This window comes from Xiphophorus hellerii, chromosome 10 (assembly GCF_003331165.1).
Source record: "Xiphophorus hellerii strain 12219 chromosome 10, Xiphophorus_hellerii-4.1, whole genome shotgun sequence".
NCBI lineage: Eukaryota > Metazoa > Chordata > Actinopteri > Cyprinodontiformes > Poeciliidae > Xiphophorus > Xiphophorus hellerii.
In genome coordinates this window covers 16,489,587-16,515,499 of record NC_045681.1, presented here as the reverse complement: position 1 = coordinate 16,515,499, position 25,913 = coordinate 16,489,587, and the positions used below count along the sequence as shown (strand labels likewise).

The following is a 25,913-nucleotide window of genomic DNA, read 5'->3' as shown; positions in this document are numbered from 1 at the left end:
TCTGTATGAAGACATACAGCCAGCGAATAAACATTTAAATTGCACTGTTGTCAAAGTGTGAAACAAAAGATAGGCATTCAGTTTGACCAATTCCGTCCAAACATCTGCAAAGAAACAAAAATCAAACCCATAATCTGAAAAGCTAGTGTCAGTTGAGATGAGTTGGGAAGATGATCTGAAAGACTGCTCATCATCCTGAAGCATCTGTGGCTCTTTAAACAATCTTTTTCAAGTTCCAGAAGCATGAAAATTTTAAGGATTCAAATAAAAAGTGCAAGGGATATCAGTCAGTCTTTGCACTGCTCTGTGTTCCCCTTGGCCAACAAACCAATTCATAAACATGAACTGATGGATACAGAACTATTGATAGGGGACAGTTCAAGTTGCTGTATATGAACGCGCATTACTCCGAGTCGGGGTACAGTGGCACATTTCTTGCATCCGGTTAGCAGGGGATGTTATTTTTTGACCCTGAAAGCGCCTCAGGAGATAGCAAAGACATTCATGGAGTGTTTACAGTGTCTTGTTGTCAGTAGATGCAGACTGTGGCTGTGTGGGAGTGAAGCCCTGGAGTATCGGTGGCAGCAGATTCTGCCTGTTTGAAAGACCTTTACACTGAAGCAGATCTGTCACTTTGCATTGCAGCACAAAAATAGAAAAAAAGGCATTCCTTTCAAGTATGTAAACACTTTTTTGCCCTTTATTGTGAGCTTTAAGGCAATATGTGATAAATAAATATGCAAAATGGGCTTTTAAAACTCTAAAACACAGCACAGGCTCAACAAAATCACTGCTTTCAGCTCAGTATGTGTCAATAGTCAGCATGCCAACATTAAATTTATGAGACTTTACTATTTAGAGCCTTGGATCAAAAGGTTACAAACTATTATACTCAGTTTCATTTATAATGAATAATAATTTATAATCAATAATTTTGAATACCAGACGCTGAAAAAAACCCAAATTTAATAGACATTATTAGGGTTTAAACAAGGCTGCCAATCTTATAATGACTGTAAAGTTTAAAACGTTTACAGTTAGTATTTTGTCAATCATTTAAAATGGAAACTTTATGGACTAGATAAGTGTTTTTCTCTACTTATCGTAAAACTTTGCTCAAATAAATTGTCATAGTTTTTAAAAATTTACAATACGACATGCATCTTCAATATTATTGGTGGCAGTTTTATTAAAACTTCTGGTGATGCCTGTCTCTTTCCTCTCTTGCTATGACAAAGTGCCAGAATTAAAGCAAACTTTAATTCCTTTACGTTATTGCTTTTTTCTACTTCGCCCGTTACCCAAACAGTTCTGGATTAGGAGCTTTAAACTTTCAGTCATTGTTAGAACTATGACAGTACAAGGATACTAATAGGGTCACATATAAGTCACTGATCCACTCAAACAAATAACTTAGAAAGTGTTCCAGTTGCAACTTCAGAAAAACCTAGTGAGTTATTATGCTCTACGACCAGGAGATTATTTCTACACAGACTAAAGGACCTTTTTAAGGCACCATGTAATTGTTTTGCACAATGAACTCATTGCTCATTGTATGTACCTAAATGAGCTGCCTGTATTTCCCCTTTTATGTGCTTTAGCACTTTCATTTCAACATAGTAAATAAGAAATTTTTCTTAATGTTATGCCTGGTGAAATAAAGGTTTGTCTAACCAGCTCTGTCTGTTTTTTTTAATTAATAAAATGTAGAGAAGCTGCACTAATTGACAAATCAGATTAACTTCTATGGACTTTGTTCATTTGTTCAGTCAAATTTATTGTGCTGTAAAAGCTTTGTCAAAGAACATGAAAAAAGTGTAACTTAGGGTTATGTCTAACAATTTCAAATGTACAATCAATACAGAATGAAACAAACAAAACCTAGAAGATTAAAAAAAGACTCATCATCTTCAGTCTTAAACCTGCAAAGGTCAAACAAATAATTTTTGGAATGTTTGTTTTAAAATGTGTTCCAAATAACTGAGCTGATGGTGGTGTTAAAACCCTGTTACATAAACGGGTTGTTTTCTTGTCAAATATTTCAAAACGTCTCAAAGTGTGGAAGGAGTGGGACGCACAGCTATGAAAGCAGTCACAGTAAGTCACAGTTTCTGCCTGCGTGCTCGGGAGAATGGTTGTAAAGGAGTAACACTCCTCACAGTGACGCAACCTTCTCTGATCACTTACACTCAGTCTAAGAAAGCTCTGTGTACGCTCAAGACGTGTTCTCAATATGCAAATAAAGTCACAGCGAGGTAAGGAGGAGTGTGGGAAAAATGAAGAGTCTGAGAAAACGAGCAGAGCCGGAGAAAGATTGGCTGCGGGACATTGGCTGCTCGGCCCGTTCCTTTGTTTGCTAATGAGCAACTTTTTAAAATGCAGCAAAGAATACCATCAGTGAAGGCAACATAGAAATCTGGCAGAAGAAAAGAGGGCAGAAAATTCAGAGGGAAAAGAGGAAACAATGATGAACCAAAAAAACAATAGTAAGATGGAGTGATTGAGAACAACTTGATTGTTGATTGAAACAATCAACGTACTATTGTTCAAGTTGACAAAGTTAACACTGCATTTTCCTATTCCAGAAAACATTAAAAACAAACATATTTATCTAATCTTGGTGTTGATATAAACTAAACTAAACATTTGAAAAGTAACAACTACAACATGAATAACCTTTGACACCATTGTTATAGCAGGACAGGCAGCACACACACCCATGTACACATCACACCTGAGCTCCCATTAAATATGACTTGATGCAATTCTTGCAGTACTTGCCGTAGTCCCCTTGTGTGCAAGCCGAACGCGCCAGTTTAGGGTCTGGAGCAAGCTTGTGATCAGTGTATGTCTTTTTTTGCTGCTTGGTTTGTGTGAAGATGTAAGAGGAATACATATGGAGGGGGAAACAAAGACTAACGTAACACCGAAAAATGACCCAATATGCTGCAAAAAGTCCCGATACACTAAGGGGTGAAATTTAAAAGTGATTGTGCAGCATACCAGTGCATACCAGCCCATTTAAACCACTGCTTTGAACTGAGACCAATGTGCAATTAAAAGCAAATAGTTACAGGAGAGCACAGGAGATGGAGGTTTATTTTATTTGTCTACTTTCAGAATTACAAGCTAAGTCAAGTTGCTAGAACATGATTCTAACAACTTGGTTCTATTGTTCTGTTCTCACATTTTGTGACTTTGTTACTGCAAAGAGTTTCTAGGAGCTTCAGTACAGTAATAAATGACACCATTAATTTGTGCATCTTAAATGGCAGTTCTAACAGGTACAGAGGTGCACAAACGGTGCAAGGTGAGTGTTTTACTGCAATAGTCGTTAGAGTAGGAGAGTGGTGTTTCTCTGTTTTGTTCTGTATGCTGTTGCGAGTGTGCAATTCCAACATAATTGGTGTTACTTTAATCTCTTGGCTCATTTCCTGCATTCAGTGTCTGTATGCATAAAACAATGTGACTTCCTGCTGCGTCACTCAACCGTTAAAGCTCTTTTGAACAAATTACCTTTAAAATGTATTGAACTGCAGGGCAGAAACACTTCCATATCTCTAAGACACAAACGATTCATAAACATTCAGTTCTGCAGTTTGCCCCAACCTCATTAGAGTTGGCAATAAATCAACTGAGACATATTAAGGCTTGGACCGCACCCTCGGATCCTAGCTGCAGTGACGACTTCATCTGGCTGATAATTGCTAAGTTTAACCAGCGGGGCATGTTCAGGATAATTGATAATGGTGGCCCGCTAAACTGGAGAGAGAGATAATTCCAACAATGTATTTTTAATCACTTTCATCTCATTGCAGGCCTGCTGTTCTCACTAAAGACTGTGCAAACATAAATTAATGCGTTCTGGGTAAAAACGGGAATGACAAAGTCGTTTCTGTACAGATCTGTCACCTGGCGGGGCTGTTCGGTATCCTTCTTCCACTTGTGAATACAACTTACTAAATGTTAAGTGTGAATAAACATTTGACATTTTTACAGCACAGAATAATTTTCCTGCATTTTATGATTCCAGCTTTCTATTTTCTACGTTCAACAATCTTTTGTGATGGAATTGTGATGGCAGTTAAACCTCGTTTCTCTCAGGTCCCACCTTTATAAATGCATCCCAAGCTTTCTGAGAATCCCCAGGAGTGGATGTTAATGTCTTGCATTAACTGTGTGGGTAGAGACGGATACAGCAAGCCAACCAGACTGAAGAGTTTCAGAAAAGCCCTATCGTCGAAGGAGACAATGAGTCACTCAGACAGTTTCTCCGATCAGATGTTTGTAGAATCTTTTTAGGATTGTGAAATTATTTATTGAACATGCCCCCCTTTTCTGGATGTTCTGTTGGTAATATGTTAGGATTCTCAGAAAGTCTCTGTTGCTCTCACTCCCATATATTTTTAGAACAGAGTTGAAAGCATAAATAAAGTTGACACCTAGTTATTTAATTCTATTCACTATAAACAACCAGTTTGTGTACATCTCACTATATAGAGCCGTGACAAAAAGCTTCAACTAAGTAAATCTAACACGTATGTGTTAGTTTCGTGTTGCTCAGAGCTCAATGAACCAACACATTTGCATTTTACAGACGGTTTCTTGTAATTATACACAGAATATGTTATTCTGTTATTTAACCCTTTGGGATTTTCCCTCAGGGAAATTGTAAGAATGAGGCTTTGTTGCAGCAATGTCTGCTGTTATGCGATTAGTAAATATTGGTGAAGAAGAAGAAAGATTTATGTTTTCAAACTATATAAAAAACAAAATCTACAAGTGGACAGACTGACAACCTGTCCAGGGTAAACCCCGCCTCTCGCCCGGAACGTTAGCTGGAGATAGACACCAGCACCTCCTGACCCCACTAGGGACAAGGGTTTTAGAAAATGGATGGATGGATGGAATCTACAAGTGTGTGACATAGATTTGCATGTCCCCTACATGCCTACATGGCATTGTTGACGTATGTAATCATACGTCAACAATGGCTTTCTTCGTAACACTTAACCATGAAGGCAACATTTGTAAACTACAAATAGTTATCCTGTTCTCCTTTTTTTCCCACCCAAGCAATCAATCTCTGATTTAAGAGGCTAAGTCAAATGTTGGGTGCAAAGCTTCCAAAAATTGATAACCAGCACTCACTGTCTGGCTGTCTTTATTCTAATGTGGGCAAGAATTACAGTGAGTGCTGGTCACCTCTTGGCTGCTGCTCTGATTTATGCTAGCCAGTCCATTTAGGTGGCCAAATATGCTTTGGAGTTGTGCCTTACTCTTTCCATTTTCACATGATTGATTAAACAATTGGGAGATACTCAAAGCTTAGTTTTACAACCTAACCTTTATTTACATTTCAAAACAACTTTCCCTTCACTTCCCAATGAGAGCATCTCAAAGTAATGCATGTCATATATAATCCAAATGAAATGCATTGAAGTTTGTGGCTTTAATGTGATAAATGTCGATTTTTCAGGATTGTATGTAAACTTTAAAAATCTCAAAGTGAAACAGCTGTGGATCCAGTCAGCCAGTTTTCACATTTCGAGTTCCAGAACCTCTCAGGAAAAAATAAACCATTAAAGGAGTCTCCAGTTAAAGTTGAAGCTGGAAGGATTTCCCCAGCTTCTCGTCTTCATCATCTCCTCTCTCGCCATCAGTTTTAAACCCTGGAGCTCTGAGAATTGCAGCAAACCTCTCTGTAAATCTCATCCGTCATATTTGTGCCGGAGAAGATCTGTCAGAGGAATCACGGGTCCCAGATCTCCATTTTATTGTAAAATCACCCACCCTTCTGGGAAGCATTGAAGCGGGTCAACACAGTAAACAAAGGCAATGCACTATTCCAAACCTAATAATAAGGTGTTATTGTTGGAATCAAGCGTAATCCTGTTGGGATGCAGGAAACAAAACACCAGGCTGGGAAATATCAGGCCAGCCTGTTTCCATTCATTGCGGCTTTAAAACCGGCTTTTGTGTCTCATCATGAGGCTCGCTGCAGTTCGAGAATCCCTGAACTGGTTGTATATGAATCTGCTCAGGGGACTTTCTGCCCTTCTACTGTATTGCTCAATAATTTACAACAAAGAAAAAATGTGAAAAACCTGAAAAAGCAAATGAAAGATGGACATAATTTACTCATTTAAATTGTATTTTTTTGTAGAGAGTTCATAGTGGAGCAATATAAATGTAAATTTTTTAAGAACATGAAGTCAACAAATATTTATAACTAGTGTGTAGCTGAACCCACATGATGAACTCCCACTACAAAAGAGACGAGAAGGTCTCGGCATCACATTTACAGTTATTCTGTTGGATGGAGGTTTGATGCAACACTAAAATCTCAAGGCTGTCATTTTCCCCAACACAAAAGAAGTCTGAAAACATGGAAACTGAGGATATTTACAGGATCTGCATTGATTCTGAGTGGATGTGTGTGACGTCTGTGTCATAAAAATAGGAATTAAGGTCATGTACTTGTTTGTCAGCTGTTTAGATTACAGCCGTCTGATTTCAACTTGTCTCAATTGCATTTTAGTTCAATCATGAAATTCACACCACCATGACTGAAGGGAAGATTATAATCTGTAAAACTGAGCAAATTCCATTTTGTCAATCTAGCATCAATTAGTAAGACGACATTTTCAAATATCCTACAGTTATTAAATAATTACGTTGATTTTTTAATTGAACAATGTAGCAATAAAATCCAGCAGCAGGGTCTTGGCTATAACAATCCCTGTGCTGATGCATTTAAAGCATTGAAGGGATCACTGTGTTGGTTAAAAGGTGGAGTAACAGAACATTTTATTCCTATCCAACTCCAATTGGATCATTTTTTTTAATCAATTTGTGCTGAATTATATTCAATATGATTGGATATGGTCATCTTTTGATGCTTAAATGCCTTGAGGTGACTCTCAAGGCACTTAAGATGCTTGTTATGGACTTTCACATTATAAATAAACTGAATTACATTAATTTAGCACTAACTATACTGTCATTAGCCTATTTAACCAGGGTCTACAACATTAGTACCTCCCGTAACAGATACATGAACAGCCCACACACCCTCACTGGCAGCACCAGCAGCAACCTGCATCGTTAAAACAGCCACATTTAATCTAGAGGGCATCTCTGCTGGGGTCTGCCGAGCCTTTCACCGCCCACAGATATCATTTACCAGCTGGCCAGCTGCTGTTTTAAATAAGGTAATTGTGATCCTTGGTTGTTAACATTTGGAGTGCCCCTGACTATCACAGCAATAGTCCTAATTGTCCCTGCTGTGGAAATTGTGCAAAAAATCAAACCCTCTTAATTACATCAAGTGCTCTGTGTCTGTGTTTGTGTGGAGTGGAAACAATCAGCTGTGATCCACAGAGTTTATCTCTTGGCAACATCAAACTTTACTTCCCTCTGGAGAAAACCCTCCCCTCGTTGCTATCTAAATGTTCTTTCTCACTGGTGACTTTAAAAGAAAGCCAGTTACATTTATGCCCCAATCAGACATGACAAGCAGATGGACCAGTACTGATCTATGGTACCACTGAAGCCCTTACTGCTGTCAGCCCGTCTCTAGTTAACTGTGATGAAGAGGAAATATGGACCCATCGATGATCTTGTTGCCTTAGAGCAGCAGAATGTAAATTCTCAATGTATGAGGGACTTAGGCAGTTTAGGCCTTTATGGTGACTAGTATTGACAAGATTAGATTTATGGAGCAATTGGCATTGGCAGAAACTGTAGTCAAAGACTAAAGTAGAGGAGAGAGCAGGTAGGACTGTCAACATCTGATGGAGAGAACTAACCTCCTCACCTTCATCTCTTGCCCTTCAGTTTCCGTCACTGGATTCAGATCAGTTTGGATAACCAAAATCATTCCAATATATTTATGAACTTAGATATATGCATACACTTCCTTACATGTCCAACTGCATTCTAAGATTTACTAAAAAAAACATATTTTCCTTTAAATAAAAGGCTAGCTATTAAGGACAAACGCTTTAAATTTAGTATAATCACGCAACAAAGGTCTTCAAAAAAATTAAGGTCTCTCTAACATGTGCAAACTGTAATTGGGCTGTTTGTATTACTTCTAGTCTAACTAAATCTTCCTTGCTGAGTGGCATGTCAGCTCCTGTAGGTAGAGGACTCATTTCAGCTTCAGTGTGTGTATTTTGTTTTTGAGTTCATGGTAAACTTGTTCGTCTCAGACACAGAACTCGTCTCCTTCCTGAAGAGTGATTGCTGGATGTCGTCATGCTATATAAATTTGCACCTGACAGATAGACGTCCTACCATCAAGAACATAGAAATTGAACCAATCCTATGAAGGTCTGCAATTCTCTCCCTGATTTCCTGGCCAGTTTCTTTTGATTTTTACATAAATTTGAAATTTTGTTTGAGGTAAAATACAGCCACAGACATACTTCGATTTAAAACTAGTCTTGTAAATCAACTTATTAACTTATCATCTGGGTTTCCTTTTTTATACAATTTATGTAAACGTTTTTGTTTTAACCACATGTTCAGCTATAACTCAAGTATGCATTGATGAAGTGGACCAGTCTGCAGATGCAGCACAACGATGGCCAACAAACTGAAAAAATAAAAGCTTTGGTCACAACAGACAGCACTTTAAACTTTGGGTAAATTGCGCAATAAAAAAAAACAAACAGGCATCAGTGGATAGCTCCAACATCCATCAAAACCAAAATACTAACAAGCATACTGCTGTGTCACTAATTTTCAGGGTTTATTGACAGGAGAAATATTGCTGAAATGACCAGGTTTCCTTTGAAGACTTTCATTACATTAATGCAGGTTTAGGTGTTGTAAACGTGTCGCTTTCTCTTACAAAAAGATTGCCTGAATCAAAGTGGAGCCCATTACACACAACAGGAGGATTTATGATCGATTTTAAAGCCTTGGCTTACAAACCCGTTACGCTTCGATTGAGCAGCATTTTTACGTTCATGAAATATTGACAAGTGGACGTCCACCAAGAAAATGCAACATAAAGCTTTTGGAAATGAAGCCAAAGTTTGTGCCGATGAATAAGCTGATCATGTTCGAATCAGTGCTGCACTGCAGATCATCACTGATCGTTAACAACAGATTTGAAGGATTTATGCTTTTAAAGAAAAAGATGACGGCAGGGAGCAATCTGGACATATAAAATCAATAAACACTCACTTGTTATGGCCATCTAACTTCACGCGTCCCCCTCAGCGAAGCTTCAGAAAGAAAAAGCTCTGCTATAAGAAGACTATGACTTAAATGTCAGATGTCTGAACAAACGTATGCTTAAATATAAAACTAAAAAATGGCTCATCCTGATACAGAAATGCTTAATTAACTCGTACCCATAACACCACAAACTGAAAAGATATACACAGATTGTCAGCAATGACATCTAAAGCACCATTTAAAATAGGAACGATTTTCTAGGGCAGTACTTTCACTGCTTTTCATTAAGCAAAACATCTTGAATGCAGAAACAAGAACATAAAGCAAGAAAAGAAGGACTGAAGATTGTGTGAATTTCAATTAGATAACTAAATGTTTCGATGCTTTTGCAAAGAGAAAACAGTCTTTCTGATTATTCATGGGAGGAGCAGGAGGTATAATCTAATGACATGTAATTGCAGTTTGAGCAGTGCATGGTTGTATGAAAGCAATCACCACAGTTCTAATCTTCAATGGAAAAATCACAACCATTTAGCATGATTACCCCAAGTTTAAAAACACTTTGCATTTATTGCACTTAAAGATCAAAAGAGTATGAATACAGTATTTTACTCAAGAGAAATGTGGCTAATCGTTTAACAATAATAGCTGTTTGATTAAATTGTTTTCGTGATTACTTGTAGTTTAATTGGAGAACAAAAAACAAATCAAACCAATACAGTGGCAGTTTCAAACGCTTTGCAGGTTAAAGTCTAAAATGAAAAATACAAAAGCAGCATGAAAATGTCTGAACTAAAACACAAAACAGAAGCGTTTGTTTTAGGCTTGGGAAGTAATGAAACAGCTGCTGCATCTCAGCCAGAGGCTTCGTCTTCACGGTCTTCTATATTTATTCCTCTCGCCTCTTCATTTCACAATGTTATCCAAACGTAATACAATAGTCAAAACACAGAGTTTAGGTCATAAAAGCAAGAGAAAATCTTTGGCTAGACGAAACGCTAAAAACCGATTTGGTACATGTAGAGGTTTTATCCATAAAAGTCTTGATGTTAGCAAATAAAATGTGATTCAGGAGTCTAGGCAATAATGGAGGAAAGTGTTCAACAGGGTAGCAATGTCCCATACTGTCCATGAAATCATCAGTATAAATGGGATTAAAATGTCTATATGTTTGACATACAGACATCACAACACACATTTGTTTCTTAATTTGCTCACAGTGAAGGGAAAAAACATTTTCACATCATTAATGCGATACGAGACGACCAGATTCATCGCTCAAATCCCAGCATGAGTGCATCCAGTGAGGATCAGTTTTAAAAGTTTCTTTTAAAATGTGCAAGAAAATTAATCAAAGAAACAAAGAAACATTTATATCCTCAAAAAAAGAGAAAAAATACAGACGGCAAAGGTAAATTAACTCTCTAACTTCACAGAAACAATCTCTAGATGAGCATGAATAAGACCAGTGGATTTTTTTTTTCATTATTTGGAGTTACATATAGGTGACCATGTTCTACAGGTTTGAAATTATGACCATTTTTAAACACATTTATAATCAGGAAGAATTTTTCTAAATGTAAAATTTTTTGGATCTGATCATGTCATCTCAGTTTTTGTTGCATAAGGCTGTTACAGAGCACTTATTATAGACTACCCATGATTTTATACACAGCAGGCCACAGACATCAAAAGATGGCAGATTAACCTCCAACTGCAATTTTTCGTGGAACATGACAAATGAGATTTAATCAACGTGCTCTAGAGTTGAACGTGCTAATTGTGCTAATTTCAATTGCTTGAATACGTTTAATTAATAAGCATTAGTACAATTTTCGCTTCAAATTAGAGAAAGGTTTTAATCTGAAACTGACCGCGGGATCATAGTTTCTCAGAAAGTTGAATCACTGACATTCAGCAGCCAAGGCAGCAGTGATCACAGTATGGAGAAGAAACCAGGCAACATCAGAGCTGTTAGTGTAGATTAACAAAGATCACAGAGAGAACAGACAGCTCAGATTAGCAGCATCACAGCGAGAACAACGTTTGGACGCTCTTCTCCTCTGTAGCTACAGATTCATCAGGAACAAGATGCAACCAACAGAACGTTACGGCAGCTCAGAGGGTCCAACATAAACACAGACCGGTTCTGATAGTGGTTCAGTTTTGATCCAGTTCATGTGCTACAGGAGAACATTAAAAAAAACAATTCCAAAATCTACAACAATTCTGAACTTTTACATGGAGGACGTATCTAACCACCTGGGTGTTAAATATCCTTGTGCAGGTATGTTTATCCTTCCTGCAACAGGCATGCCCTTCTGGTAATCCAAAACTTTTTTCCATATTTTTCATGAAATATTTGACACTAAATCAATCTGAAGATATCCTAAAGTGTAAATGTATAAGTTTGCATCTGCATTGTTAAAACTGCACACCATCTCCACTTGTCAATTGTTCAAAATCTGTGAGGAAAATGTCTGAGGTCCATAAATCCACATTTGACATTTTTCCAGCCCAGGTCTGAATTTCAGTTTTTACTGAGATTCTTGCTGAAGATGGGAAAGACTTCCCTGAAATAAAAGACGTATCCATTGATTAACTTTATTTCCAGTAGATTCTGTTTGCTTCCGTTTTCTTTGATCGCATCCTAAACTTTTGTCACCCCACGTGTTTTTTTTCTACTTATGCCAGGTTTTTATCAATACCAATTAATTTAAAAAGAAAGATGTTTTACAGCTGCAGAAACCTTCCCTTTAAAGCACATGACAGGTGCACAGCATGTAGGTACATTTAAGCCCAAAATAACCAGATTTGGGTTAAAAGTAATCTTTTAGTTTTAGCCATCATTTTTCTTCTAACTAGAGGTAATATGAATGTCTTAAAAGTAGCCAACCAGACAACAATTATACAAGAGCATTAGTCGAATAAACAAAACAGTGTAGCAGAGACTCCCTCAAGGATCACTCAGTCCAAAATTCTAATAAAATTTAATTATTTCAACACATTCTTTCCCAATTTAAGCCACATCTGGTCTGTAAACTAGTGAGGAAGACTATGGTCAAAATAAAAAGTAAATCCACATTCACAAAGAGTCACATCAATGTTATTGATGTTTTTAACTCTGCATGTATTATTGATTATTGGGAAGCTACGTTTGTTCCTATTGTTTTGAGGTTTGTCATGAAAACAAGTGCCACATAATTGGCATCCTTCAAAAGTGTTACGTTTTCGCATAAACAAAAGAAAAACCCCTGAGCTGCTCATGAAATAGCTTTACCAAAAAAAATATAAAATGGATTTCTCAGCCTGAAGGTTCATTCTTTCGCTGCCCGCATGTGGAAAACAACTTTATAATAAGTATATTGTTTCAAAGCAGTTCTTCTAAATATTTTCATTAGTAAGGTATTTGTGACTACAGAGAAAGATACCATCATGGGCATCAAATAAAAGAATCAAAACTTTCCAATTGGTCCAAGCATCAATCCTGAGAACGAGACTAAGAGTGATTTTTTTTTTTTAATCCACCTTTGGTAATATTTTATTCAGGCTCACACCTGCCCCTCACATCTGATTCTGATCAGTCCTGGCTGAGGAAAAACCTGCTGCTGGGAGACAGATGAGGCCAATTTGTCTGCAAAGATCCAACAGCAGGAGCTGTCGCTCAAACACAGAATGCAGGTCTCCATGCACATACACTGAAAAAAAACTGCTTGTTTAGCATTTAGCACTCATGATAATTCAGGTTTTCTTCTTCATTTTACTTTATTATGCGTTTTTTTCCTCTGAAAACAAGACGAGATCGCACCTCACATCGCACTGTGCGTTTAACCCTGACTGAAAAAACGTTACAAAACTTGAAACCATACTCCAAAGATTTTAATCTATTGCAGATTTTCAGAAATACTTTAGGTTTTGTTTCACAATCAAAATTGAGAAAGGAATTGGTTTGTAACTCCAGACTTTAGGTCGGATCGAGAATTTCAAAATAATGGCAAACGCTGTAGCACACAAAAAGTATGAGCATACGCTGTTGAAGTTTAAAATAAATATCAGATAGGAGAGATCATGGCTATAAATTCTTTCAAACAAAACACAAATTTTGAGTACAAATAAGAAATAAAGCATCTTGGATTACTATAAAAACCTGAGTAATAAGAATCAAAAGCATATATAGAAATAAGAAATCAAAAAATTGAAAAAAAGGGGAACAAATTAAGCAACACAGTTCTCAGGTCAAGTAATTTCTCTTCTAATTATACAATTATTGAGCTAAGCTGGACAGGATCATAATAAGACAATTAGGCTAATTTGTTTGAATTGAAAAGCCAATTAAAGAATTAGTGAGCAGTGTTAAAAAGTTCATCACATTATCCGAATTACAAAACGGCAGGTCAGGAAGCCAAGACTGCTCGACTAAAAAAAACCAAACCGTCTGTGAAAAGAAAAAAACCCCAAAAAACAACAAACAGTGTATAGCTGGGCGTCTTTATAGAATATTCAGCTGATACGTGTTAAAGGGATTAGAGATGTGCAGTCCCAGGCTCTTTGTTGGGAACTCCAGGCATGTAATCCAGGCGGATTTCTCCGCCAGATGGTTTCACTGAGATTTTCAACAGAAGGTTTGTTTACTGCATTCAACTATTCCATGTGTTAGTGTGTGGATGAAGAGCTATTCCTATCCGAACAAACAGCCACTATTATGACAAAGAATCGGGATTGTGAAAGGAAGAAACACTGTGCAGTCATCGGTTATACTGGCAGCGTTAATGAGATGGGCTATTTAAGCAGGAAATGAATGGCTGTGTCTCAGATCTCATAAGCAAAATGTTTTAGCTGATGTGACAAACTGCGAAATGGAAGACGGGTAGTTTGTCCCTTTTCTGAGGGGCCGTCACAGAGTCAGGTTATTTCACTCAGCCATGGAAGCACCATACAAGCGTATTTGGCACATTTCCCATACAAATAATTTAGTACTTTTCCTCAATAAGATATAATGTACCAGTTGATTCTGGGCCCTTTTTCACATCAAAAGACTAGTCGAAATAATTTGTGAGAATTCTATTTCAGACACAATACAAAAAAAAAGGAAAAAAATTTTTAAAGTTAAAAAAAATAATTTCTGGACCCTATTTTCTTTTCCCCATAATCTAATTAAGGGCAGATAAGTCCCGATTTGGTATGTTTCTTAGTTTTCAGGTTCAATTTGGTTACAGAAAAATTTTATTTTATTTCCGTATTTTGAAAGAGAAATCAATTATCTTAGAGAAGAAGTAAAACAAAATTTGTCTTCTGGAAACATCAAAGTAGTTTGTTATCAAAATAGAACTTGTTCAAACAAATCAGTTTTTATTTTCAGGTTATTTTGTTGTGATGGTGTCTATACATGATTCTTGGAAAATTAAGGCAGCTGCAGCTCATCCAGGATGTTGCTGCCAGAGTTTTAGCCAACACCAGGAAAATGCATCACATCACACTAGTCCTTAAATCGCTGTTAAAGCTTCTAGTTTTCGACAATAAAATCTAAAACCATAATTTTAGGTAATTAAGCCTGTACCATCTGGCAAGGACACACACAATGAAAATCAGCCTTTGCTATAGTTGGGTGCGTTTATATTTCTGTTGTTCAAAATGTTTATTAATGCAGAGTCCCTCTTCAGCAAATAAATCAAATTAAATAAAGATATTAAAGATTTGGTGCTCAGGTATGAACCATGTAAACCTCTCTCGTTGTCTAAGGGTGTTTTCACTCCTGATAATCTGGTAGACTGCTTGATTGGGGAGCTACAGAGCAACATTTGGAAAGTTCATGCGGTTCCCTTTCACACCTCACTGTGCCAAACAAACCAAAACCTTTGACCAACTCGCTTACCCACGTCGCCTGTGGTGGCGCTGCAGCAAGAACCACAGAAGGAAATGACACAAAAACCTTCGAAGACAACACTGAGCACAACTTCCATCTTCACAAAATGTAAACAAAAATGAAGTGACAGATTTTTGCGGTTGGAGGATTTGTCTTTGTTCATTGGCAAAAGACTGTGAGCCATTTCTCCTGCTAGCACTAGACACACACACGTTTGTTTTGGTTGTGCTGATGCAAAATGCCCGGCACTATTGTCCACTTCCTGCTTTTGGTGCCATCTCTGGTCCGCTTGGCATTTACTTATACATTCAACCCGTGCCACAGTTCACTTTAATTAAACTGAGAACTAGGTTTTTAAGTGGCTCACTTTTTTGGTCAGCATTAGAGTTAAATTGCACATTCGCACCTCCCCAAACAAACCAGACTTTGTAGGTAAACAAACTAGAGTTTGATTAGAGCAGACTAAGAAAGACTGGTGTGAATGCACTCCTAGACTAGTTCATTTAATATGATCAGGACCAGAAGGACCCTCAGCTCTGTTTAGCTGTTAGGTACTTTAAACTGTTTACTGCAGCTTTTGCATAAAGGTCAAAAATTACTTTTATCTTTTCCATCATGTTGTGGATTTTTAGTTGGCTTTTTAACCTTTTTATGTGATGCTTTAATTTTTACTATTGTCTTGTTTTTGATGTGAATTCTTATCCTTGTTTTTATGAATAAACTTGCCTTGACTGAAATCAAAAGATCAAAACCAGATGTTCAGCTTACTCTGAAATAATATATATATATATATTGAACAGTATGAATCTTAAATAACCTTGCCATTAGAATTGGAGAGACCAACGTAAATCTCCTCGAGAAAATTGTCAAAATATCAAGCAAAGTTTTATGAGAGTAAACAGACATTCAGAAAGCAACATAAACTGTTGCAACATCAAGAAAGCCAACAAAGTTCAGTCGAGTTGCACATGAACACATAAACAGCCCAAAAACACACACAGCAGAATGTGAATCCCTCTCTTATTACCCATAATCCACTACAGCCCGGGCTGTGGGAGTCTCCCAGGACCACGGATCACTGGAGCTTTGAGAAAGGTCAAACCAACCAAGAAAGCAGCCGGGTCATAATCATCAGCACACAGAAAAAAACCCATCTCCCCATCGTCCCATAGCTCCATGATTTGATAAAACAATCACTGAGATGTCTCATTTTCCATTCGTTTCCTCCATCCTTGTCTGCGTCTTTGTTTTGTTTTTTTTCATCTCTTCATGTATTCCTCCCTCCTGTTTTTTCTTCAGTCGCTTCATCTGCTTCCCATCCCTCTGACATTTACTGCTGGACTAACTCCCGCCGCTCTCCGTTTCATCTTTCATGCTCCCTCTGTTCAGGTATTTAACCTGCATGAAGTAGCACATCAAGTTCATTACTCTGTTTAATGGCGGTGGCTGTTCAGCCGTCAAATTTAACTGCTAAACAGGAAGAAAGTGGATTAGGTGGCGGTGCACCAGGAGTTACGTAATTTTAGTGCATAAATGCTTAAAAAATATATATAATTTTAATATACCACAGCATTTATTGACATATTTTTGCTTAACAATATAAAATCTTCTTGTAATGGAAAAAAATGTAATGCTGATTAAGTCAATTTGAACTTCTTTAATAGCAAAATACTTTTTTCCAAATAAATCCTTTAATAATTTGTTAAAATTTACATAGAAAAGCACCAGGATTTGCCACAAATTCTTACTAATATCCCCTGGCATTAACAGCCCATCATCATGATGCTAATCAAATGCCCTCAAACAAAGCAAAAAAAAAGAGCAGAATTTAAATGGCTAATGACTACAGCAGGTAAGTGATTACTTTGCTGTTTATTTTTAAACAGCAGGTCACATCCACACATTCAGACACGTCACGGCTACCACAACGCAGAGGAAGAAAAGCATCTCTATTAATGTTTATGCACTTTAATTCAGTGCATGTTAATAAGTTTGCAATTATGTCGATGAGTGGTAAAAACGTTGGTGTTCGGTTTATGTCCCGCAAATCAAATTTTCATATGAATGAAAGCAGCATTTTCTCCTTCAATTAGCAGAAAAATGTATTTAAGCCAAAAAGAATGAGTATTCAGCATAGAAACAATTTAACTTCCCCCCAAGTAAACTTCAGCTTACAGGTATAAATATTTTAGACTGTCTCCCAAACATCACAAATCAACCTGAGTGAAATATTCATATTGCAAGTGCACTGTTTCCATGGGAGACTTTAAAAAGGGGTTTTAAAGACTTCTCAAGCATGCTAAGGTTTCAGAGTTCAGTGTGTTCTCACCTCCAGTAATTGTTAAATTCTGACTGTAATTACAAAAGTTGTCAACAGGTATGAAAATTGCAACTGAAAAGTTAAGTCCTTTCATCATGATGTTCATTTTCATCCTTTAAGATTGTATGAACGACGCTCTGTTAGGTGGAAAATGCACCCAAAACCAAGACGCAAAACAAAAACCAGATCTGGCTCCTCATGAATACGCTCAGGTTTAAATGTATTGTGGATTTTCGCTAATCCACAGAATAAAAATTAACTGTCCCAATAATCAAGAAATCAATTAATTGCATGATAAATAACAAACTCGGTAATTTTCATTGGCATAATTTATTGTTTATCGCTTTTTTCCCTCTCTTTAAAAACTGAATGATAAAAGTCTTCAGTTTGATACTTGGGCTATAAGCTGCTTTACAAAGACTTCATAATTCATTTTATTCATGCCTTTTGATTTCTTTTATCTTGGATATTTAAAATGTCTTCCAGTTCCAGTTTTAATTGTTCATTATAATTGAAAGTTTATTGATCTTTGAGAATGTGTTCTTGCATTATTACAGTTATATTACTTAAAAATGGTCTCAAAACAACAATATTATTGATCATTGATTATTGATTATTGTGATAACGTCTGGAGCAATTTATCGTCCAGCAAAATTTGTTATTGTGACAGGCCTACTCCCGACTTTAGTCAGATGAGTTGCTGCAAGGAGGGTCTGAGTTTCTGTTATTTGCCGCTGCTCCTGAAAAAATTCAACTATTTTGACAAAAATGAATGTGTCAGTTTGTATCGATTGTCTTTTTGTGAAATTAGTTTATTTTTAGTAGCCATCATAGTGAAATATAGATTTTAACATCCCTGGTTTGGATTTCAGCAAATCCAAAAAGTTCATATTTTAAAATTTGTAAATATAAATAATGTGGACAGGTTATATGAGGTAAATTAATTTCTAACTAAGATATGTGTCATGAGACATTTTGACTAACAGGACCTCACAACAATTTTTACCAAGTATTTTTCTTATCCTTATTGTAAAATGTGGCTAAATGTAAAAATTGGTGAGTATACATTCATATCAAATCAATGAATCATGTTGCTGTCTCCCAAGTGACTAAAGAAAAACCTAATCTTTACGGAACAACACGAGACAAACCAATTATATCTCTTTCAGCTCCTGTCCACAGTTTGTAACTAATCCCTTCATGTCTTTGAGTTTAAGGTTTCAGCTTCTTTAGGTGCAACATCATGTGGGAACACAGACACGTTTCCCGTTTTATTTTTTTGAAAGGTAGGATGTAAAACTGTGGCAGCGCCTAAGGCACCAACCTTTATGCTTTAAAGTAAACCTTTAGAGAACTTAGCTGTAGTGTGCCAAGTCAGTAATGCTTAAGATGAACAGCTCTAAGTCTTCTTTCTGAAAAATTCATGTTTGCCACTTAGGTTTTCAGCTGGAGGGGGGGATTCTTAGGTTTATATATCCGGGTACTAAATGCAAGACTGTGTTTATGTGCGAATTATTCCAAAAAACATTTTTTTCCTCCAACAGGCCATGGGTTTTGACGACATGCGCTTTTTTAATCTCAAAGAAACATTTCTAAAAATACACAATAATAGTGGCAAACGCAGTTAGTGGAGCTAAATTGTGATAACAGCATCACCTTCCTCTGAGCACGCATGAAAACACTTCAGTTTTCTTCAACAGTTGTAATCACTTCAACATTCACACTGTAATCAGCGCATTCCACAGCATCAGCATGCAGAACAGCACAAGTATCTGTTTATCCCCAACATCTCTCGCCTTATGTGATCATAAATCTGTTTAAAGTGGAAAGGCCTACAAGCGGGTGAAGGCTCAAGGTTTCCCTGAAACTTCACAAACTCAGATTAGAGATCTAATTTGAGTTTGTGAAGTTTTTTGAGTTCCCAAACGCTCAAAAGAGGAAGCGTTTGTAAAGAGAAAGTGTAGAAGAAACAAATAGCCACAAGCACACTCTGAGAGCAGACTGCTGACCCAGTTTAAACAGCATTTAGGAGGTTCAGATGAGGGTCTTTCATCATGAGAATGCTTCAGGAAAAAAAAAAAAAAAAGAAATCAACAGATGACCAAACTAGAGGTAAACGCATCCAAACCGCAAGAATAAACCACACCTAAAACAAAAGCGTCCAGAATCGCCATGTTTCAACACGTCGTCGTCGCGTCCTTACCTTCCTGCACCGCCTGGAAAGGGTTGTTGGGCTCAATGAGCTTTATGGAATGCGTGATCTTTTCGCTGTGCAGGATGTCATCGCTCAGACTGAGGTCGGACACGGCGAGCTGGAACACCTCATCGTCCCGCACTGCATTCTCCTCAAATATTGCACCTGGACAAGTAAAGAAAAAATAATCCTTCAGGGGTCAGGAAAAAAAAAAACCATCGAGGTTTCATTTTATTTATTTTTTCCTGAGCGAAGCAGGAACACGGACAGATACAAGCACAAATAAGGAAAACTAAACATATCATAAATCACAGACTGTCACACTTTGATTGCAAATGAATACGTCATATGAAGGCTAAAGTCTTTTTGTTCTGTTAAAAAATATGACTACAGGGACATGAGCAATCCTCCTGTGAATGATGGAAAAAAAACACACTAAGTATATCGAACAAATGATCCTTATTTGAAGGAAACAACTTGAATGACGTGAGCTCTTTAATCCTGGCATCAGTATTTATAACAGACAACATCAAGACGCTGTTGCTCTTTATCTGCTGAGAGTATTAGTCCACTTTAATATAAAAACAAATAACTCAAAATCAGAAAACAGTAATTCAGAATAACATAAGAGAAGCTGCTTTTACAAAAGCCATTTCAATAATTTTGTATTGTAAACATTCACAGCAGGAGCATCTAATGTTCTTCTCCCCTTACCTTAAAACAATAATAATAAAAAAATGAATTATTACTTTTACTGTCTTCCTTTTAGACCACTCAAGCTTCCATGCTTGATACTAAACTCCACTTTTTCCTATATAAATATCTTCTTACTTTGTTTTGACACAGCAAAACATAGTTTTTAATAATATTTTTTAATAATAATTCATTGATCTCAGGAGTATTTGTAGAGTGCTTAATTTGAACGGAGTACAAAGATACATTTTTAATATTACTCTTCATTAAATCCTTAAGGATGAACTTCATAGTTTTCATAATAATCAAAGGTCGCAATCAGCTTTTGCACTTCCAAATTTTATGGAAGTAATTTTATATGTAAATGGTGGGGGAAATACAAGGAAACATGACCATTAATATGTAGTTAATGCAATTAAAATATGGAGTGTAAAACCACTTTTTTTTCTTTACGATTTGGCTTAAAAATTGATATAAATAATAGCACAGGTACACAAATGCAGCAAAACGTTACATTTGGCTACATTTAATTAATGTAGCAAATGCATTTAATTAATTCCTACACATGTTTGCCTGATAGTCTTCACAAGATTAAAATATGATACAATTGTTCGTACAGCTCATGTTCTGAAAGGCTCATTACATCTGAACATTGTACAGCCTGTAATTTTCTGAGTGACTGCAGTAAACATTCGCGTTCATCAGAAATCAATTAGCAACAGGTGCGCCAACAGCGTCGAAAGGCCGTTTTCTTTTACATGAAGTTAAATTAAACTGTTTTGCCTGTTTACGCAAACAGAGCCTTGAGAATCCAACACTTTCTTGTTTGAGACAAACCTTTTGGTTCTGTTCGGTTCCGTTACCTTCAACCAACATCTTTGATTGATCTCAATAACCCGGAAACACCCGACTTGACGCCTCCCGTTCATCCGGAGCGTAGAATTTAATTACATCACCGGTTCTGATTCACATGAGCGGTTGTGAACCTTTATGTTGCCTTAAACCGGTCCAGAAATCAAACGCAGTCCATCTTTGAGTCCTAAACTATTGTTTCTAAGCTGAGACGCTGAAATTACGTCGCCGTTCACCTGCCGAACTTTAGCCAATCAGCTGCTACGTTCCGTTTCCGTTTCACGTAGGAGGTTTGACCCACCGTATTCTGCAAGATTTACATAGGTAGAAAGTTGATGTATTATACAGCACAGACCAAAAGTTTGGACACACCTTCTAATTCAACGAGTTTCCTTTATTTTCATGACTATTGACATTGTAGATTCACACTGAAGGCATCAAAACTATGAATAACACATGTGGAAATATGCACTAAACAAAAAAGTGTAAAACAACTGAAAATACCCCTTATATTCTAGTTTCTTCAAAGTAGCAACCTTTTGCTGTGATTACTGCTTTGCACACACTCTGCATTTTCTTGATGAGCTTCAAGAGGTAGTCACCTGAAATGGTTTTCACTTCATAGGTCAACCTGCCCTGTCAGGTTAATAAGTGGGATTTCTTGCCTTATAAATAGTCATGAAAATAAAGAAAACCCATTGAATTAGAAAGGTGTGTCCAAACTTTTGGTCTGTACTGTATAATTATTCGTGGCCTTAATGCGCCACGACTTTGGTGGCTATCCATCATAAAACAGGACGTGTAAGATCTTAAAGACATTTATAAAAACAATATGCACACATAGGACATGGTTTGGTAATTATACACCTTATTTACGGAAAGGTTGAGATATTAAATACTAACATGGGTAAAATAAAAAAAAAAATTATTATCTTATCCTGAAACGTATAATAATGTCTCACTTTGTTCAGATTTTGTCCGAGGAACACAAACAAGATATATAAACCAACTCTGGCATTTATTTGGGGGGCCAAGAGTAAATTATAGACGATCATATATTAGAAAAAAAAAACACAAATTTATGTCTTTTCTATATTTAATTTACAAAAATATGGCCTTTCCACTGATGGATATTTGGGACACACTGACTCATTGACTGCCCTGAACTATGGTCAAGCAGTGAAATGTAAATAAAGAGATAAAATCTACAAGTTGTAGGCCACCAGTACAGATATTGTGGGAGATGTTGAAATATTTCATCATCTAACCAGAAGGGTTCATATAGTTGATAAGTTTGAAATGGGGTTTATCTTCTTTTTTTTTTTGGCATCAACATTAAGTTTCTTTATGAGGTTTTATCACTGTTTTGAGATCCTCTGGAAAATGATCCGAGGAAAGAGAAATGTTTATATTCTCCAGTATTTCTGGTGTAAAATAGCTGAGCATGCTTTTAAGAATCATATCAAAGTGAACCACTGCAGTATCAAAGTCATGAGAGAGACTGAAGCATGCAGGGACCCTCCGCATACTGAATGTGATTATTGTGATTATTGGGAACTATAGTGACTGTGTTTGGACTGCTGATGGAGAAACCAATTCAGTTAAGTTTGTTTCTCTTAACCCTTCGTTCATAATGCCGTCTCAAGCCTCTTTTCATGACAGACAGGTTATAGTTCACATGCAATAATATGTACAGTCCAATCATACAGACAAATATACATTTTAACTAATTCCTAGTTATAGTTTTCATGATAACTCATTAAAAAAAAGTTTCCTACCTAACAAAACTGAGCAAACTGCTTCAAGTTGTAAACTTAGCAGCAATCCCTTATGCTGAGCATGAACGTAGCGACAGCAGAAAAGAAAACTCCCCTTTAGCATGGTTCTGCATGCTAAAGGAAGTTTGCTGCAGCCGATTGGCTGATTAAGAAGAGAGAGCAATTACCCTCACAGAAAAACCGTGAAGCCCTGGTTGCAGGAGCACTTTCTATTTAAAACAAAAAAAAAGAATAAGGAAAAAGCCTCAGTAGTCCCTTTAAAGGATGCATCTAGGACAGAAATACAGCTAAACACAAAGTCTGAGACCCCAGCACAGTCTATGGAATGAAGAACAGAACAGTGTGCATGTGGTTGGTAACAACAATTGCTCCTGCAGTTGCTTTCCCTACGATAGAGACAAAGTTAAACACAGAAAGGCGAAGTCAAGTGTTTTCTCTATTAGGTTATTGGCAGCAATAGCTCAGTCAATGACCCCCTCCAGAGAGAGGGCATAAAGTTAATGTCAGCAATAACTACAGAGAATGCATTATTGAAGAGCAGTAGGAGAATGTAGCCGCTGCATTACAGAGCAAACTTTGTGCCTAGCCGAGTGTCTGCCTTGTGGACAAAAACAAGCTCATTTCAGCCATCTGGGTCCAGGAGCTTCTTATTTAATCGTGACGCTAACCTGACCACAGGTGAGGACTGGATTGTAAAAGTCTGACCCTCTGAATTAAGCGTCTCCTGTTTCAACATTGCTCCTTCCCTATACTCCAAAAGACAAGAGCAAAGATGTCATTACAACAGCAACAGTTCGGATCGTCCATCTCCTGTTCCTTCCCACTGTCACTTTTAAACAAGACACTTACTTAAACGCCTAAGCTCGAGTGAGACGTTTTGAAAATTTGTCAAGCGCAGTTAAGAAATTCCCGCCTCTGTGGCAGAATTCCCCTCAGCCTGCGTTTGCTCATTCCTTCCACGGAGTTTCCAAACAAACTAATCTCCGCAGCAGAAAAACTGGCAATGGATTTTTAGGGCCTTCCTGGCTCTGCAACAAGAGAACGCCGTCCAGCTTCCGGGCTTGATCGATCAATCACCGGGTTTGGAAATTGCAGTCATTCAGGCGCCTTCAATTAGTGAGGAATCTGGTTCCAGCTGTCAGAGACATACTGAGGGAATTGAGGTGAAGTTTATATTTCTCCTCGTGGCTGCAGCTGCGAGAGCCTTAAATTTCAACAGGTTTAATTAATAATGAGTGCAGCTCGGGGGGAACGGGAGGTAAACTGGGGCCCCTTGCAGCCCTTTGGCAGCTCAAGATCCAACCTCCATGAATGTTAAGCTCCTCGGAGTCTATTTCTCCTGTCTGTTTTGAGAAAGTATAGCTAAATTAAACATTTATTACGCCCCAATATACAGTGGTAGGGTTTCTTTTTTTCCTACTGCAAGCAGTTTGAGTTAGGTTGAACTAAAATACATACATTAATTATAAAGTTCATTAAAAATCTATAAAATAAATTAATGAAGTTTTTATTTCAAGTTGCAAATAATAAAGTGGCCCTCTAGTGGTAATAAGTCTAAATGCATGAACACAAGTCCTGTTGGATAAAAGGGCAAAATAAGGAATTTTTTTATCTACTAAAAAGCTGAATGTATAAAATAATATTTGATTTTTTTTAAAGAATGGGATGATTTTTATTTATTTTTTTACCTTTATGTTTTAAGTCAGTTTCCCAGCTCAGAAAAACAACGTCTGTTTCTATTTTGAGATGTTATCATTCTGTTCCACTTTATTACCCATGGGTTGTGATTTGTCGCAGCAGAGTCTGACGTACGAAGCAGCACATTACTCTTAAGTGTGATAACTGAAACGCCACTTCACTTTAATCACTAACCAGCTAAGTGGCATCATGTTGGCAAAGCCAGCGTTCTCGTGCCAAAACACATTTTCTGACTCCACAACAACTTCCAGCGTCGTTTTGAATCATCCAGTTCTGCTTGCGTCTGGCTTCTTATCAAGCTGTCTGCTGCTAAATCAACACCAAATGCCATCGACGGCATTGATACTGCACTGAAAAAAAATGACTCTAATTTGTTACAGCTCATTTTATGAGTTTTGCTCAAGCTGTAATTCTGATTTAATCAGAATTATGAGTTTTGCTCAAGCTCTAATTGCTCAAGCTCTAATTGCTCAAGCTCATAAAATGAGCTGTAACAAGTTAGAGTCATTTTTTTAAAAGTTGGTGCAAAGAAAAAAAAAACATTTCAGTTTTGAGTTGGAGATGGAGCTCTTTGTAATTTCTTTGAGCAATCGAACTCTCTGACTTAGAGATAAATTCGCTGCGATGTCCAGTCTTGGGAAGATTTGCAGCTGTATTAAAAATCTTTCACTTTTGAATTATTTTTTTTGTCTTTAACACAAAGGATTTCAGATGGTTTAGAAATCATTTTTTAGCCCTTCCCAGCTTGATTTCTTTTTCTTTTTTTACCTTTAGTACCCTTTCAGTAAATCATCTTTACTTTGAAAAATATGCCTTTCTTGCTTTAGTGTTATGGAGTGAAGCTTTAACCAGCTTTAGTTTATCCTGACATTTATCAATAAAACCCAAATGTCTTAATGCCTCCATAGCAAGCAGCCTATTTCTACCAAGCTACCAGTTAGTTAATAAGCTAACTTTTGAGTCAGGTGTGTTGGAGAAGTGACACATCTAAAAGTTGCAGAAACCTAACCCTCAAGGACTTGCGCTTGTCAGCCCTGCAATAAAAAAAAAAAGATTTTTTTTGGTCTTTTTTCCATTCTTTGAAAACCTTAAAATTACATCAGTGGCGCACATGATTGATTTGCATAAACATGCAGCAAACGGTGTCCAGAAATATTGCTTGGCATTTACCGCACACAAATGCTCCAATCTCTAAGGTCAGATTATTTGTTTCTGAACGAGCCGAATAGTTAATCAAGACCGAAGGAATGTGGAAATCCCTTTAAAGTTGCCAAACGCCAACGTGTGATTTGTGAGTCTGACCTTTTCCGCAAACGTTCCTAC

General features: G+C 37.0%; 1 protein-coding gene across 2 annotated transcripts in view; it reads right to left on the bottom strand.

Annotated features, from left to right (window-relative positions):
- Positions 1 to 25,913, bottom strand: part of grid1b (glutamate receptor, ionotropic, delta 1b) — a 468,957-nt gene that overhangs the window by 425,571 nt on the left and 17,473 nt on the right. For both annotated transcript variants that reach the window (XM_032574010.1, XM_032574011.1), the window contains exon 2: positions 19,579 to 19,734. In XM_032574010.1, the coding sequence (XP_032429901.1) occupies positions 19,579 to 19,734 (156 nt within the window). The remainder of the gene's footprint in view (positions 1 to 19,578; positions 19,735 to 25,913) is intronic.